The sequence below is a fragment of the Coffea eugenioides genome, chromosome 2, assembly GCF_003713205.1.
Source record: "Coffea eugenioides isolate CCC68of chromosome 2, Ceug_1.0, whole genome shotgun sequence".
Taxonomy (NCBI): domain Eukaryota; kingdom Viridiplantae; phylum Streptophyta; class Magnoliopsida; order Gentianales; family Rubiaceae; genus Coffea; species Coffea eugenioides.
In genome coordinates this window covers 48,799,986-48,819,173 of record NC_040036.1, presented here as the reverse complement: position 1 = coordinate 48,819,173, position 19,188 = coordinate 48,799,986, and the positions used below count along the sequence as shown (strand labels likewise).

Genomic DNA, 19,188 nt, shown 5'->3' with positions numbered 1-19,188 from the left:
TTTGGAATGGTCTTTTTTGTCATTTAGAAAATTCTTTCCTTAACAAAAGTTTTCCAAAACTAAAGACATCACCTCTTAAATGTAGATTATTTGTATCACCTCTTTTTTCTATCACCATATTTTAGATTATTTGTGAGCTCAATTAATAGCTAAATGTAGTTTTTCTTAATAAATTACCTTCTTGTACTTAAAATAAATATTTGCATTTTTAGTAGCAAACAAATATTTTAAGGTACTTTATTCTACGACGTTTTGAACAATTGTGTGAATTTTTTTGTATTTTATAGAAAAATTGAAAACTTAATAAAATTTATAATATATTATATTTGTTTGGCTTCATGTAATTTATATTTTACGCTGCCAATTAATTAATTATATTCCTAGCAAATGTAGATTTTTAACACAAAAATTTATATGCTAGAATGAATTAAATATTAGGGCTAATTTTAGACACCTCCACTGAGGTTTCTGACAGTCTCACTCCCCTCCCCTGAGGTTTCCGAAATATCAAAAACTTCCCCTAAAACTAGATAGGCAGTCCCAAATCCAACCCGATTCAAAAATAAAAACAATAAAAAATTGAAAGCTGGAGAGAGAAAAGAACTTGATACCACAAATGCCCTCATTTTCTTGCATTAGTGAAGTTATAGGTAAATGACAACTTTCAATAGCAAATTAGCATATTTGTAGCCTCTCACACGTTTACAAAGCATACATAAATGAGCTAAGCACACTAATTTGGCATCTTACTATATGAAACAACCCAAGTCATACAAGAAACATAGAATCAACTAAGCATAATTTTGTAGAGGCTTAGCAAATCAAGTCATACGAGAAATAGAAAATTAGCTAAATATAATCTGCCATACACAAACAACAACTATATCAATATAGATTGTCAAGGAATATTGAAAATTTTCAAAATTCTTAAAGACTAAACTGGAAGAGGTCTAATGAGTTCTTCAACTCTTCAACAAATGTGAGAATCTAAAGCTTTTCCATACCATGAATCAAGCTTTTTTTGCCATACATCAACAATGGTTTAAAGAGACTAATTGAAGTGACTTGTTGTACTTGGAGCTTTCTAAGCCATATATCAATCACCAAGTGCCGCCTGAATTTGGCGTCATTTTCTTCATGGCATTTTAGATATTAATTAAAGGAATCTAAATTATGACCGTATTTATAACTAACTTAGCTAAATTGGTCCATATAATTGGGAAATATTTGGCAACTTGTGTGGGTATTTAAGTCTTTTACCCATGATGATATAAGAAATAAGACCCAATATTCTGTCAGGGGAGGTATCTCATATTTTGGAAATCTCAAGGGAGGGGAGAGAGACTGTCAGAAGGTTTCTAAAATTATCCCTAAAAATTACAATTGAAAATTTTTAATATCAATCAACAATTATTTTGAAAGCAAAAAATGTCAAAATTTCATGTAAATAAACAAATAACATAGTGTAACAAATCCTATAAACTAACCTTGGGCAATTAAGTCAAATTTGTATTAATTGTATTCTATTCTGACATTTAAATATGGATTATACCAAATACTGACATCCAAGTATGGATTATACCAAACACTAGAAAATGAATATTGCATCCTAACTTGCTAGACACTAGAATGATAAATTTTTCTTCCTAATATTTTGGGTGAAAAATTTTGTCGAATAGAAAGATTTTTCCATTCTAGTCATTTTCGTGTATCAAACGAGGGATCAAAGCTTTTAAAAACATCCCAATATATGTTTTCTAATCATTATTCTAGTCATTTTCGTGTATCAAAGGAGGGATCAAAGCTTTTAAAAACATCCCAATATATCAAAAACATACACCTCTTCTCCCTCCGCCAGCACTTTCCCTTACCTTCTCCTACTACCACCATTGCCACTAGCACCACCTCCTACCACCATCAACACTCACCTCTCCTACCGCCATCACCCCCCTTCTTCTTCTTCTTCTTCTCTCTCTCTCTCTCTCTCTCTCTCTCTCTCTCTCCCCTCTCCCTTCACCCAGCCATCCCCCTTTCCACCTCCCCTCTTTCTCCCCCTACCCCCGCCCCCTCTCCCTTTCCTGATCTGGTCACACCCTTCCTCGCCCCTGATCTCATTCCCCCCAGCTGTCCCATTTGACTGAGTACCACACGCTTGCGGATGTTTTGGAACTGGCTCAGAAACTCCATTTATCATTGCCGAAAAGGACATCTACCTGAATCATTTTTACATCAAAAAGATAAATAAGATTCTCATACATACTTGAATCCACACAGTACTTTTGTAGCATAACTATATAGATTTGTTGCATAACAAAATGGTAGAAATAGACGTTACTTCGACCACAAAAGGGGAGAAACAATGTTGCAAATTTGAGCGTTTGGCTCTTCTCCTTTTAGATTACTTAACAAGATTGTTTTTCCAAAGATTGTAACTCTCCTTTTTTTTTTTAGGGTTTCTCGCAAAGAATGGATCCAGCAGACTAATCCCTGCACCCGACAACTTGCTGGCAGCGAGACTCAAACCAGGGACAACACCCCATCTTCAGCAGCCCCATGCCAACAGACCAAGCCCTGGAGGGCCCAAGGATTGTAACTCTTACTTTACTATTAATTCATGCATGTTCATTACCCCAAAAAGAAAGGGCAAACCCTTTTCCCGCGAACAAAAGACACTGCATTTTACCTGTTACAGTAAGCAACAAGGTATCGTACTCCACGATGGAAATTCACCAATCCACGATGTAGATCAAATTGGGTAAAAAAATGGCAAAGAGAAAATCAGCAAAATTTTTTAAATTTGCACAGTAGCCCACAATTGTTCCAAAATATCGGTATCTCAGCACGGTGAACAAAAAATTCTTTAGAAACCATTTGGTCTCTCCCCACTCCTTGCCGATCTGTTCTGTACATCTGCATCATAATGTGCAAAAGCTGCGTCTAGAGCCTGCAGCAAAAGGCTTGGTCCATGAATACACTGCTCTGTCGAAGCAAAAAAAGGGCAAGAAAATGTCTGGATATTTGCCATGTTTTGTCAATAGGATTAATGAAGTCATCTTCCATATTGAAGTAACATACAGGAGGTCAGTCAAGAACATGCTCATGCCAGATACCCAGTAACAAAATGGGTATACGGAACTCAGCTTATCTGAAATATATCTAACCAAAACAACTAATAAACTTCTCTTTTGTGTTTCACAAATGTTCACATTTCATGAAATAGTTGAAAAGATAACCTGAAGCATTGGTTGCACAAGAAGCGAAACTTGATGTCGCAAGTCTGACTGCACAGATTCCTTGATCTCCTGCAAAGTTATATGCAAGAAAAATCAACTTAGAAGCAAGTAAAGCAGCTTTTATATGGGCAGAAAAAAATTTGCTACCCAAGCCAGCTATGGAAAGATACGAGAACACACAATTATACTGCACTAACTATTTCACATTATATTCAAGGTTTTCTTCAATAATAAACAGTATATGCTTGTTATTATGCATGATCCTAGTGCGAAACTTTAAAAAAAACAAACACATAAATTAGGCAAACACATCCTTTTTAGCGCTTCAGACACCTTTTCCACCTTTCATTAGTTTAGAATAATAACTAGCTCATCTTCTTTTTGGCATGAGAAAATCAGGAGGTAGAGATAGTGGGCTTTTTAGTCTCTTGAGCTGACAAAAAACTAAGAAGAACGAGGAAAAAGTTCAAAAGGGTCTCCTGAACTAAACAATTATCAAGAAATAGCAATTGATGATCTTAGCATTCATACAAAACAAATTGATGTATCTTTTGATAACTTTTTTATTTGTTTCTTCATTAAACATTTTACCACCACAAAAGTTGAAGCTTTCGGAGAAATATAACAGCAAGAATCACGAAATAAGATGTTCTTAACACTTAGTGACTAGTAATCTGCTGCCCAAGGAAGGAAAGAGCCTGCTGGCAGTAGCAAAAGGGGAGGGCATCAGCATCTTTTACTCTTCCCTTATCCATAAAGCTCCTGTATCCGTAATATCACAATACCTGTAGCTTAGGATATATCTGGGACATAGCATCCTTCAATTTGGTTGCCTACAGAAGAACAAGCACCATAAAAGCTTAACTACAATACATCATCCAAATAGAAGTCATCTTTAGAAGAAGCTGATAAGTAAATGATCCATGACTGACAACACAACTCTATTGCAAATTATGTGCCACATCCAACAAGTTCATTACTGTTGAAGGGACATATAACCAAGCAATTTCTAGAAAGAATGTCCTCAAATAGATGTTTCCAGAATTTTTATTATGACACATCATATATAATTCTTTAGACTTACCTTAGTTAAAAGATACTTGGTTGTAATAGGATATGATGACCAAAAGTGCTTCAATAACTCCTGGATGGATGACCAGTGCTGAAACAAACAGATTATTGATCAGTTATCTCATGAATAAGACAATAGTATGAACACAATTAGCCCAACTACAGCTATTGGTGTCAACTCACAAGTAATAGTTCCTCTCTGGTGATTTTTGGCAAACTATCCAAAATACTCTCGTTTGGATTCCTCCCAAGATGATACTTGTTACTTGAAATATTCTGAGCCAATCCATTCAAAACCTACATATAATAGCACCAAGCAATTATATTCCTGTGTCAACGTAAGTGCAAATCAACGTGTTTCGACAAGTGAGGAAAATGACAGCACCTTAAAAGCAACTTCTGAATTAATTGTGGGCTCAGTCAAACCCTGAAATTTAATCTCGGAGATGCACTCCTTCAAAGAACAATATGCTTCACGAGTACTCACACTACATTTTAATTGTTTTGCACCAGAAACAGTATCACCAAGAGTGCTGAAAGCATTTGCTTGCTGAGAATCGAAGTAGTCACGAGGATCCTGAGTCAAGAAGAAAGAATAATTTGAGAAGCTATAATTTAGAAGATCAAAAGATTTTCAAACAATAAAAATTTAACCTTAATACTAAGTGGTGCAACTGCAGGGTCACGAGGTGCCTGAAGATCCTCAATCTCAGTCATTCGAGAAATCCTCTCTAACCGCTCTTTGTCCAAGTACACATCAGATGCATCTTTAGCTAACTCAGCTAAAGGGGAAAAAAATTGTACAAAGAACCCTTAACTACAAGTTCTTTAGTTTTAATTCAAGATAAAAGTTTAAAGAACCCAAAAATAAAAATAAAAATAAAAAACAACCAACAATACGAAGAGTATTAACCATGTTTCGTCCTTGCAAGTGCTTCAGCTACAGATCTTGTATCTCCTAGCTCAACATCTACACCAATTTGTCAACAAAAGTCAAAACACAAGAAAAAGCATTCTATAGTCACATATCACTCATCCCAAACAAGAAATCTACCACTGCAAGCAGAAAGACCCGCAAAAACCTTTTGTTATAAAGTGAAAAATAAGAGATTCCTCAACAAATGTTATTAAAAGGAAACAGACTTTCATTAGCAGCGAATACTAGTTGGCAACAAATGGAAAGAAAGAAAGATCCAGGTACCATTGATTGATATCGATTGCTTTTCAATAATTCCAATCATCTATGACCGCAATACATGTTTATGGGGAACTCAGCAGGACATCCATCTTGTCAAAAACTTTGCCTTGGGTCACAATGTCCTAATGACACAACATAGTAAATAAGTCCCAATGGAAAATACTACCAAGCAGGGGGCGCCCTTCCGTTAGTTTAGTCACTGGATGAAAGAAAGCAGACAAAAACAACTGCAGAATGGCATCCACTGGTGGAATAAATAAACCATCTTTTCATAGAAAACATTTACACACCATCAATCACTCTTACACAGTTGCATGATCAGGAAAAGAAAATTGCAGAAGACAGAGGAAAACATGCTAATCAGTTTGTATTCTTTAAACCAGAGATGTGTATGGTATTTAAAAACAATTGCCCATTGTAAAGCACTTCTACATACTTTCTCTCTTACTTTGATGAAGGATTTTTTTTTTTACCTATAACTCTCCCTTGAAGAACGACTGCTGCATGCTGGTTGAGGTGTTGTGAGAAAGATCTTCGGTATGGTTCATATTGCGAGTCTAAAACATCCTTGTTGTCATTGCGAGGTAGCCCATGGTCCTGTATCTTGCAAAAAATACTACATGAGTCTGCATAATAACAATATCACCCTTTATACCTCAATCTAAAACCAATCCAATAAGAGAAGCTCTTAGAGTTGTAACAAAAAGAATATTTTTCTGAGCATACTTTGTTACATCCACTTGGATACTGGATGGGAGAAATAAGGAAATAACATGTTCTCATTTGCAATGATACTGGCCACTTGGCCACTCCCAAAATGGACAAACATGGAAAATAACAGAACTCTGCATTCTTAGTCAAATAATGAAGTATGGACAAGAAGCAGAACAATCAGCAGCCTACACCTTGAGAGAGTTTATAAAGCAGGTATTAAAGTATCCAATATAACAAATAAATGCCAATGCACATACCGGGAGATGCATGTAATCATCTCCTTCATCAGCTTCCATGTCCAAAGTAGGATCCACCTGCCTAATCTGAAAGGACAGATAGAGGGATAAACTATTCAAATTTAAACCAATTCAAGCACAAAGTTTTGAGAGTACTTCTAAGAGAAAAATTCATAAGAGAGAACAGAACCAAAAGCAAATATCATAGCATAGAAAACAAATCATCATAATGCAGGTCACTCCTGAGATAAAGTTGAGCATAAAATGACATTCACGTAGAACACCTTCTTCCGAGCTTCATTAACTAACATGTCATCTTGCTTCAAAAATACGGCAAGTTCCTCATCTTCTGCAGCCTCTGCTGCTGCAGCAATGACATTTTTTGTACTATGGAGGTATTCCGCTCGCGAGTATTTAGTCCAAAACTCTTTTTCAGTCATCTGGCAAAGAAGACATTTGATGATGAAAAACAGCACAGCAACATTGAAGGAAAGATCAGTAAAGGCTTAAAGAAGTCAAGTCTGTGGTGAAGAGATCAGCCCGGGTAGAATAACAAGTTTAACTCTACCTTGTTTGGCACAAAATTGAGATATGCTTGGCGAACAGCTGGTTTCTCTGCAAAAATCTAAAGATGACCTTAAGTTAGATCCAAGGGAGGAGAAAATCTTGAAGATTGCAAAGAAATTTTTAGAACAGATTTTAGATATAAAAAGAACTACTGTCACCAGACTCTTTCCATTTGTCCCAGCTCATGTTCTTAAACTGTCCCTACCTATGAAACTTCATATCACTATTTCAATAAATACTTATAAATAGGTTAGAACTCAAATAAATTCATGAACATCTTTATTTTTTCAGTCTCAATGATAAGGTTTTCAATTATTACAAGTTCGATTGGAAGCTCCTGTTGTGAATAAGTAGAGATTAGGAGCACCTAGGTTCAAGTCCAAGTCATTGAACAAATTATAGGCATTCAACAAAAGTTGGTCAACACATACAACTTGAGGGAACAGGAAAAGAAGTACATCCCTATGCTGGAAAATTTGGAACAGGAAATTGAAGCAGAAATATCCATAAGCGTAGAGCAATGCAAAAACATAAAAGTACAGCAATAATAATTTGGTTAAACAAAATATCCTACTGTTATTCATGAATATAGAAACAAATAAAGTTTAATTTTACAGAGCACTGCATATTGAAATAAGTTACTCACTTCCAAAGCAGAATAGAGTGTCTGGATTGATTAAATGAAAGAAAATCACAATACCTGAAGGATAATCTCTGGTGTTAAGTTAAATGTAACTCTGTTGGACTGCAAAAGAAAGAACAGGAATTACCAGGAGCAGTACATCCAATACCAAAATAATCCAATGAGAAGTTGAAAGGATCAGCTTTATATTGACAAACAAATGCAAAAACCAAAAACCTTCCTAGCAAAAGCAGTTAAAAATATATAATTTGAAAAGCAACGTGTAAAAGAGTTAATTGTTATAGAGAATCATTCCATTAGGATACAAGTAAGTTTGTTGAATAAACTTATCAAGCAACAAGCGCAAACAAAAGAAAAGGATACATGCAAGTGCAATGTGCAAAGAAAAGCAAATCAACAATATACCTGACCATCAGCTAAAGGTTTGGTACTCCACATATCATTTTTTAATGCCACTCTTTGCTTTGGCCTCCTGCTGTAATTCTGCTCCAACAACTTCTGCATGTTGTCGGTAAATTAAAAGGTTCTGTCACAAAATTCGGAATTCAAATATAATTCCAAGTCAAGAAACTGCACCAATAAGTAGTCATAAAAATCTGACAAAGGTTCTAAAATATGCAGATCCTATCTGGAGTCTGGACAAGCCTTCACATTGAATTTTTTTTGTCTTGTACAATTTTGACTAGCAAATGCATTTCATAGTTATGCTCCTTTACACTTTTCTCTTTCCAATTCTTGAATACCTTCTCATGGACATAAAATGCAATGGTGTCGCAGAGCGATGCTCCCATATATGAAATCAAAAACTTATCCTCTTATAAGTGACTATTGTGAATGTTGTCCAGAGAAAGATAAAAATACAGTATATACATGTCCAAAAGCAACAACCAATCAAATCTGTTTACTTTCTTTTCAGTTACTAACCTTCCTCGTTGCCCAGAATTCAGCTTCAGATAGGATACCTCCAATCACAAATTGCTTGTGAAGTTTCTGTAAATCACTGCCAGTGAATTTTCAGTTATGTTAACCAAAAAAGTATTTGTGATACAGAGCCATTTCTAATCAAATGAAAGACAATTCTAGCAATCTTAATATCAGTTAAAACCAATACAGACTCAGTCAACCAGATAGATAAACCAATTTGAAACTCAGTCAACCAGATAAAATTCAAGATTATCTATGTTAAGGTTAGGATGACAAACGCAATATTTATCTGCTTCTGCAAGAGAGTTTTTTCAAATATAGCAGTTCTAAAGTGGTCACATGTCACCAACCAACTCAAGATTCAGTATCCTGTAATAGTGAATTTTGGGAAATATAAACTATTTCTGTTACTTGGTGACCACCTGGGTACAACTGTTGCCAGCTTTTGTAGAGACTTTACCGTGGTGTAATCCCTCAATCACACAGCTAACTATCCAGGACAGGAGAACGTACTTTTGACATCAGAATGCCAAGGACAGCAGGAGCTTCTAAAGGAGAAAGACACTCTTTTTTGGGGGCTGAGGAGGGAATACCCGATCCTAGAGGTGGCAGTTTGCATTTGTATCCACACATCAATCCACATAAACCCATCTTAAACGGATTTGGATGGCTGAGAGAAACTATGACTTTAAACAGATGGCAATTTAAACTTAGTTAAGTTACAACTTTAAATGGATTATACATGTCATCCATATAAATTCATCAAAAAATGAAAAAAAAAAAAAATAAGTCCTCTCCCCACACACACACACCCACACTCACACACTCAAACACGCATGAAAACAATTACAGGATCCCACCTCACCTGCAAACACAGTGGCACACACTTTCTTTCATGCAAAAAGATGCAGTCACACACAAAGATAGCAATATGCCCTCTCAAAGAGAGTTATTCGTAATTAGTGGAACTCAGAAAGAAATCGAAGCAAAATGAGACAGTCAGAGCTTGGCAACATTGCCAAATTCAATTCAAACTTCCTTTTGGAAATTAATGAATTAGACATGCAGTAGTAGCCGACCATTCTATGGAAAATTTGACCACTGTAAATCCTAGGAACTTCTACGGAAAATTTGACCACTGTAAATTCTAGGAACTAGGTTTTAGGAGTAAATGGTTAATTAAGTGGATAAAGATTTGGCATTATCCACTTAATCCCATCCATTTAGATCCATTAATGAAATCGTTGTAATTGGAGTGGATTAAATATATCCACTATTTATCTAAGTGAAGCCATTTATCAAATATTTATCCACTTTGCCACTTCTGTAGCAAGCCCACTTTTGGCCACTAAGATATTTTGATTTCATATCCCACATTCAGCATTCAAAGTTCTAAAGCGGTACACTTTGGCCAATCGAGACATCAAACAAGCAACACACCATATCAGATGATCTGCTTTAAATTAACTGTATGAAATTAGACAGAGCAGCCAAAAGTGTACTACTTTAGAAGTTGAGTGGGTGGTTTGAAAAAGTTAATAGTTTAACAGCCAAAAGTGAACAGCTTAGCGCCCGTTTATGTATTCTTCCCACCCCTTTCCTGTCAGAGAAAAAATTCCCAGGTGTAATGTATATGCTGAATTTCTATATAATCAATCTAAAATGCAGCAATGCACCTAAGATATTAATGAAACACAAATGTTCCTCAATAAGATTAAGGATGCAGCAGCATTACACAGATATAGGAAGGAAAGGGGTATAGCACTTCTACCTATCCTCCTGCAGTAGCTTAATACGACGCTCCATTTCAGCCGCACTAAGTTGCTCATCTTGAATCGGAACAGCAGATTTTTCAGGAACTGTTCTCCCAGCTTCTCCGGATAGTGCAATAGCTGAGGCTGTTCTTCATTCAGATATGCATTATTTCCATAGAAACAATACATTAATTAGATTTAAAAAAAAATTGAAAAGTTCCAAGTACAAATGCATAGACATCATATGAAGAATGGTTAATGCAATCTCATTTACATATTAAGCACTAGATGGTCAGCATCACAAATGGTCAGCACAGTAAAGCCATAATTATTTTCATGATAAGTTAAGAGTGCAGGATAACTGATTAGTAACTGTAATTTCACTACCTGGTTGTGTACCAAGTTCTTTCAACTGTAAGTCTTTTCTATACCAAACAACGTAGACCATAGCACTTTATATGAGCAAGTGAAGATATATACGTGCCATATGAAGAATTCGTTTTACAAGATGGTGCATATAACATTGAATCTCCTTTTAAAAGTCACCAAAAGAAGATTAAGACAGAAGCAGATAGCAACTATTCCCAAAGTTCATATAATGGTCTAGAGGCCACATGCCAATCCTTGTGTAGGATCAAGGTATCAATTGGAAACATGATGTCAGTTACTAGGCTCTGATTGCTAGTTACAAATAGAGGCAAAGAACCTAGGTCACCAGATAAGTCCTGATTTTCACTTCCAAGCTGTCAATTAGTACAGGTATTTCAAAGTTTCAACTAAGTTTGGCATGAATCTAAAGGCTCACAACAGCTTAATAATCAAAATTTGTCAAGTACCAGACTACTTCGGTAACTTGATGCAGATATGGATAGTGATTATGGTTTGAAAAAAAAAAAAAATTCTCAAACTTTAGTTCTGAGCACAAGTACGAATTAGATGGTAAACAAAGGAAGGGGAATTTCATTTTTACTTATTAACCAATGGCCCGATTTTTCTTAAAAAATAAACAAAAAAGGGAAAAAAAAAAGTTTGTACTCATATATGCATGTGTACCTTATAAGCATCTACAGTGCGTATTTGATACACGAAGATATTATACACACTTAAACACAGATCCAGAGGGCATTCATATGTACAACTGAAGTCAAGCACATAATAATAGAGTAATTTAAGCTCTTGTATCCCACCTACAAAATCCTTGCAAACATTGCGGTCTGGGAAGTTCTCAAACTCAAAAATGTAATTGCCACCCTGTCATAGTTAAGCTCATACAGTCACGTCTAGCTCGAAAGGAATAAATGCAACAGTTTACAGGAGTTACAGCTATGCAGTAAAAGTGACCTAGTCAAAGCATATTGAACCTGATCCTGAGTAAGGTTAAGGAGGGCTTGCTTAGTTCCATCCTTGGTGAATTTGTGCCCTGAAAATTTCAACATGTCCATCAATCTATACTACACTGCTAGACAGATCACATCCGAAAAAAAAAAAAACATTATGGGCATGTAGAAATGGGACTCATACAGATTTCATGACCAGCTTATTAATAGTTTCTTTCTACTTATTGGTCCAAATACTGAAGTGACAATCCAGGGACTGATCCATCTGATAGTAGTCCAATTCCACAAATTTAAGGACATTAATCAAGACAACTCAGCGCCTTAAAAAAGAAAGGATCAGCAGAACAGCAGCACCTTTAATTGTTCTGAACTCTACATTAAGTTTCACAGGTGAACTCGGATCATTTGCCATGAAAGTAAACCTATCTTTAGTCTGCAAAACAGCCAAAAAAAGAAATGGAAAATAACTACTAGAATGTCAGAAGGCATATAGTTAGACAAAACAACTAAATAGATATGCAATTATCCAAATGAGTTCTAACTGGTTGAAAATAAATGATAAATTACCATTTTCAAAACGCCAGGTGTTCCAGGGTCCTTCACAGATGACTTGTGCCTGGCTCTCTTAACCACCACCTGCTGCTGCTTATCTGCCATACAGTCAGCACAATAATGTGCACGGATACAGACCGAAAAAATGAATCCAATTCCGGAAAGGAAAAATAGTCCTTATGCTCCTTTACTTGAGCAAGGCCCTATACCAAAACGAAGCAGAAGTTTCGATTAGATTGGGAAATTGGCAATTTTCTCCAAGAAAACATTATTATAATAGGCAGACTTCTTCAACTTTGTGTTCAGCAATTAAAAAAAAAAATGAAAATCCTCCGAGTCAACCCGTTTCAACTCTGGACCAAATCAAAAAACCTTTCTACTAAAATTATGAAAAGAAAATGAAGATCCTCCAAAAACATCCCAAAACAGTGACAAATAAAATAAAATGGACAAACTTAATGAAAGGAAAATAAACCAAGGACAATAAGAAATTAATCTCCATACCAATCTTTAGGCAAACTAGTCTCATTAAAAACCCTCAAAAGAAAGCAACAGCAAGTGGGTGGAAGAAAGGAGAAGGTAGTTGACAAGGGAAGAACGGAGAAGGTGATTGAAAGCAAGGAAGGAGAAGGTGAATGGCGACTGATGCTTCGATGTCGCGGAAGACGCCGGTGAGTGCGCGGCGAGAAGCAGAGGAGTCCGCGTTGTTGGGTGAAATGGGCAATGTACTTCTGAGCTAAAGTAGGGCAAAAAACCTCGGCGGCCATTAAACTATTAGCAAGATCATGTTTTGGCCATCGAACTATTTTTTGTTAATAATTGACCACTAAATAATTTAATCCGTTAACCCGTGACCATTTCGTAATTAATTGCTCTTAAGTTCTGAAATTAACATTACCCGTGACGATGTCCGGGGGCAATTTTGTCCAGGGAGCTTTGAGGTTACATCACTATGTGTAAATGTATCTGGATGCTTCTCCTCATCATCTCCTAGCTAAGAAAACAACCTGCAACTTGAATGCTTCAAAAATAGCAGGTCCAAATAACCTGGCAACCTGATCCAAAACTCACCACAATTAAAATACATAAAAAAAAACACAAAGAAAGTCCCCTTTTTTATCTTTGTTTATAAAGTTAAGAATTTTAATTCAGAACGTGATAGTGGTGAGACTTACAGGGTTCAATGATTGGCTTTTCTTGGATTTTCTTCTTCTTGTTGTGTACACAAGAACAGAGCTTCGGTGTTCTCTGTAGAATGAAGAGGGCCTTAGGTCTTTTGGAAGCAATGGACTGGTACTCAAAGTGCCCCTATCTTCTAGTTCCAGGCAACAGCTAGTGCCGTATGGGAGAGAAATAGAGAAAGTCGGAGTCTTGAACTCTTGACTTTGGACTCTCTTCTCAAAATTAAATCTCCAATATTTCAGGACACCCTCCCAAACAATATATCAAATATCTCATGTACATCAGATTAGTTACAAGTGGCTAGAATCTTTTTTAGGGAATTTTGGGGCTTTGGTTTGCTTTGCTTCGATGCTTCACCTTTTGCAGCTTGAAAGCATTGGATATCAACTTTTCTTCGAAGCAAGCAGGCAAGCGTATCTTTCATTTGCTTAGGCGGGAGCGGAGTTTGGGGGACGTCTCTGGCGGCTGCAGCAACCGGCAGTCCTCTGGTTGAACGGTGAGTCCTGGTGGAAGGGTGTGAAGCAGTTTCGGATTCACCTTCTTGGACCATCACGGTGGCCTTCCGGCGGGTGGTGGCAGTTCCTCTGGCAGCGGTGCGAGGAACGCTGAGGGATGCGACTTGGGGTTTGGCCGGCGACTTGGTGGAAGATGATGAAGGTCCGGCAACTCCTTTATTGTTCTGAAATTAGCCGTATTGGACTTTTAGGGTCAGTAAGCTCACTGGACAAAATTGCCCCCGGAAATTGTCCCATGTAATGCTAATTTCAGAACTTAAGAGCAATTAACTAAGAAATGGTCACGGGTTAACGGATTAAATTGTTTAGTGGTCAATTATTAACAAAAAATAGTTCGATGGCCAAAACATGATCTCGCTAATAGTTTAATGGCCGCTGAGGTTTTTTACCCGCTAAAGTATGATGAACTTTGTATACTAACAAGCAAGCCGGTAGCCAGTTTCCGTTGTCGGTTTCCTTTGTAAGGGGAAAAAAAAAACTTTCATTAGGGTTAAATGCACTAATTCCCTAATTTCATTCTCAATTGCAGTTACTCCCCCACGAGTTCGTTTGGTTCCCGGGTTGGGTGAAATATGATGGCTCATTCTTGGATTATTAATGTTGGATTGAGTCATCCTTGAATTAACAATCCAAATTATCTCATGTTTGGTTGGTTCTAGGTTGGATAGGATATATTGAAAAATAATTCTATTTGTGTTTAGTTGGAGATTGAATGAGATAGAATTACTATTTTAACGATCAAAATACCCCTTAATTTGTAGGATCATTTTAATAAAGTAATTTAATAATGTATAACTTTTATTAAAATATAAAGTAATTTGAAGCTTTAGAATTATAAAGTAAATCAAGAGTTTTGACATATAAAAATTTGCATTCACTCAAACTTAGGCCATTCGGACTCTTCAAAAATAGGTTTGAATCTAGTTTTTGAAATTCAATTAAATAATGGACCGAGTTTTGACTAAATTCAGGTTAAATTGAATAAAATTCAACCCATTTAAGAGTTTTAAATGAGCCAATCTCAAGCCAATATAGAAGATTTTTCTTTAGACAATCTTGAACTTATTGAATCGCTCATTCGTAAAATCCAATTGATAAGGTCATGTATTTATATAGATTTTGGTTGAGAAAATAAGGTTAGTAAGGGCAATATAGTCCTTTTATTATGATGTACGTAGGGGCAAATTAGTAAAAATGTAAATTAATTAATAGGGGTAAATTTGTCATAAAATTTAAAATAATGAATAAGGGGAAAATAGTCAAAAAAAATTAATGTAATTAGTAAGGGCAAATTAGTCCATTTATAATCATTTACTATGTGAGAGTACGTTTATATAATATTCAGTAAGTATTTGTACCATTCGCAAGGACAAATTAGCACAAATATTGTTATGTCAGCATTAAGGGCAAATTAGTCAAAAATTTTAAATCAATTAATAGGGGCAAATTAGTCCATTTATGTTATATTATTGTGAGGGTAATGTTATATAATTATGAGAGTATGCATTTATATTATTTGTAAGAATAAATTAGTTTGAAATTTCATCATCCTATCTCTTAGTCATCCTGGGATTGATTGATACCACCTCCCTATGGGATGATTTTATTCCATGAATAGGAGATTAATTCGTTAATTGGGATGCGTCATCACTTATGTAAAATGTAACCAAATATGACGTGATATGAGATGATTAATCTAATCTTATGTCCTCCTATGAATCAAATGAACCCTGTAGTTATTAGATGGGTACTTTATTCTATGTTTTGAAAAGTTTGATTTCATTCTCAGTTACACTTATTCCCCCAAAGTTATTAGATGGGCATTTTATTCTATGTTTTGAAAATGGATTCGATTGAGGTTGGACTGGTTTAAAATTCGAACGACATCATCATGATATCATAAATATATATAACTTTGAATATCAGAAAGTACAAGCACTTTAGTATTTTTCTTTTTTCTACACATTTCCTACATGTCATACCCACAAAGTAAAACCAACTTTAAAAACTCAAACACATACAATCCAACCAATAACTTCAAATGAAGAATAACAACCTCCAAATCCATCCAAACTAATAAACTAAACTGAATAAATATCTAATACATCTTAAAATCTTAAGAGAATGAAAAAAAATCAAAAATTACACCTCTTTACTTCAGTTCCAATAGTTCGTTCAATGTTCCACAAATCGATATCACTTCCATTATGTATATTCATCAACTCCCTCAAATCGAAATACTGTAATTACTTGTTTCAATTTTAAACTTCAACGCAGAAACATAATCTGAAAAACAAAAACAGAACAAATTGAAGTATAGTAAGTTTTGTTTGGTTGAAAACCAATCATAGGATTTATTTAGGTTTTGACATATTAAATTTCTATACATTGTGTTATTAAAAAATTTTCTAGGTCCAATATATATATTTTTTAATTCTTTTTCTTATAATCCATATGTCACAAACTACTGTAGAATATCATCTCTGGCATGTCATTACATGCAAACCTTAGGTTCCATTTGGGATTGTGGTGTTTTCGATAAAAAAAAAAGCACTTTTGAAATGTTTGTTGAATTTCATTCCATAAAATTAGGACTAGAAATTTTGATGTTAAAACGCCTTTTAGTAAAAGCTAAACTTTGGTACTTTTAGTGTAGCTTTTGTATTTAAAAAAATAAAAAATAAAATTTAATCATTTAATCATATATTATGAACTAAATAAAGAGATAAACATGTTTAAATTTTTTTAAAATTATACATTATTCAATTCAATAAGTATTTATTGAACTATATATCCAAATAATATATCTAAAAGTGTTTGAACAGTTAATAAGGACTTTTATTAAAAATTCTATTACATGAATTACTTTTTAATAAACTACTGCAACTTCAAACGAGCCCTTAATGTAAAAAATTTGAAAAAAAAAACACTAATAAAAAACTTGATTCCCAAATAGTAATATTATCAAGTATTACAATTTTGCTTCTTTATTTATTTATTTTTGATAATGAATTCTGCTTCTTATATGAATGCACTTTTTTAACTACTACTACTACTAGTGGTACCATATCTTTCAAACATTAGGGGGTTAATTCCACTTTGTCCCCTTAAATCATATGCAAAATCTCACTTCAGTACCTAAACTGTAAAATGGGACACTTAAATCCCTAAACTATAAGATCCGTCCCAATTAAGTAAAATCGTTGACGAACCATTAATGTTCTTGGGGCGTGGGAAATACGCACATGCAGTTTTGTTAGTGTTGAAAATCAAAATAACAAGGATATAAATGTAATTTCACCCTAAACATCTAACAAACAAATAAAAAAATGATTCATCATTGTTTGTTTCATTTGGAAACCCAAGGTGCCATTCTAGCCCTTTCCCCGGGTCAAAACACAAATTTAATGAATTATCCCTTATACTCTTGTTTTCTTAAATTAATTGGTTAATACAATTAAACAATGATTAATCTTTCCTATACCAATAGTGTATACACTATCAGCGTTGGATGAATGACAATTATGCAAAATTTGAATTTGAAATTCAACTTTTACACAAATGAATCCAATAATGATAGTGTATACATCGTCAACCTGTGCGTTTTTGCAAGTGATCAATCCCTTCGGACGAGGTCCTCATTTTGACAAACGTCTCTTCTCATTCCAATGGGCCAAATTTTTCAAATTATTTTTCACTCCATAAGCTGATTGGATCCATCAGGTATTGTATAGTGCCTACCCTAGAGGATTGCATTTTCATGATAGGCCTACCCTTGACATAAAAAGGGTTCTCCCATAGGACATGCATACCGATTTTGCAGTTTTGCCTACTAACTCGGGGTATTTTTCTTTTGTTTTCCCCCTCCCCTGCATTCATAAAAATGGTTCAATAAGACGAAAATATTCTTCTATATCTGATGATACTTTTAATCCAATAAAGTTTGAAGATTACAAGTGTTATCTGATTCTTTGGCAAATCCTACAATGAAAACATAAATGATCTATCTGGAAGCTCTATGCTAAAGCCTCTGAGAGATTTTGTAATTATTTTCCAAAAGGAAATTCTGTTTTGTTAATACATTTTGTTCCAAAAGAAAAGGAGATGAAAAGTGTATATGTGGAGCCCTTTACAAGTTTCTCTTTTCTCATTTGTATCATAATTGAATGAGGAATTTTGTTTCAAACTTTTTTTCAGCAATAAAATTTTTGGACAATTATTGTTTTGTGTATATTCATGTACATTTCATTCTTTTGCTCATTGGAGATTTCATGATGAATTTTAAGAAATAAGACCGAGTTGAAGATTTTTTCAACCTCCAGCCTGAAAATTCGCAAGTGTATGCTTTTTAAAATCCTTACGTACACTTGGTTGGTGATTCGAGCTATACAATAAGAGTGCTCAGAAAGAAAAAGGGTGAGCGATCACTCAAATGGCCCAATAAGATACGTTTTCTCCCTCATTTGACCCCAAAATAAAATCAGTCACATTGATTGATAAATTGCAAATTGGGACAATCTTTGCTTGGAAAAATCCCCATTGGTTTAACCGGATTCAATCACATCTAAGTGAAAGCAAAAATGTGCATTATTCTTGTTTGTTTTGAAAATTTAGAATGATACTTCGAGCATTCTTTTCTCTACCTATACACATTTTATCATTTGCTCTCCCATTTGAGCCTTTGAAAGAATAATTTCGTTCCAAGAAGTGCCTTGGCGATCACTACCCTATATTGGAAAATTTTCAAATATCAAAAAGAAGAATGGATTGTCAATGAGCATTTCGTTACTCTGGTTGTCATGAAGTGTAAGAATGATACTTTGACCATCGCTTCTACAATCCAAACACTATTTATCCCTTGCATCCTCATTTGAGCTAAAATTGGTGGTTCTTTTCGAGTGCACATATGATCGCACCCCACATTGGGGAAGGAGATTGGGAAATTTTCAAAAAAAATAAAAAGGAAAAAGGAAAAAGCAAAAATGCTAGAATAAGGAGGGAACTGCAATTGGGGAAATTTGATTCCACTTGGATTCCAATTTTGAAAAGAGGAAAAACAAAACAAAGAAAGAAGAAAAGAAAAGGACAAGTTCTGTCCAGGGGATCACTTATGCTTCATAGATATGAATGAGCAAGGGTCTTCCTTAATCAGTTAATTCAGATACATGCCAAAAATTTCGCATTAATGAAAGTTTCCTTTCAGAGTCAATGTAAGGAACGGAATACAAGTCAGGCCATCTTCTTTTCCAATCAAACATTCTA

At 34.9% G+C, this 19,188-nt stretch overlaps 1 protein-coding gene across 1 annotated transcript; it reads right to left on the bottom strand.

Moving 5' to 3' along the window:
* Positions 1-2,673: 2,673 nt before the first annotated feature.
* Positions 2,674-12,940, bottom strand: LOC113762945 (general transcription and DNA repair factor IIH subunit TFB1-1-like). The gene is made up of 21 exons (XM_027306598.1): positions 12,734-12,940; positions 12,245-12,432; positions 12,032-12,110; positions 11,702-11,760; positions 11,528-11,591; positions 10,358-10,484; positions 8,587-8,662; positions 8,068-8,160; positions 7,720-7,764; positions 7,021-7,077; positions 6,737-6,892; positions 6,474-6,539; positions 5,976-6,099; positions 5,218-5,274; positions 4,959-5,086; positions 4,690-4,881; positions 4,488-4,601; positions 4,318-4,395; positions 4,019-4,066; positions 3,234-3,302; positions 2,674-2,944 (listed from the first exon to the last, which is right to left on the bottom strand). The coding sequence occupies exons 2-21, from the start codon at positions 12,332-12,334 to the stop codon at positions 2,861-2,863; spliced, it is 1,806 nt and encodes a 601-aa protein (XP_027162399.1). The 5' UTR covers positions 12,335-12,432; positions 12,734-12,940; the 3' UTR covers positions 2,674-2,860.
* Positions 12,941-19,188: the final 6,248 nt, after the last annotated feature.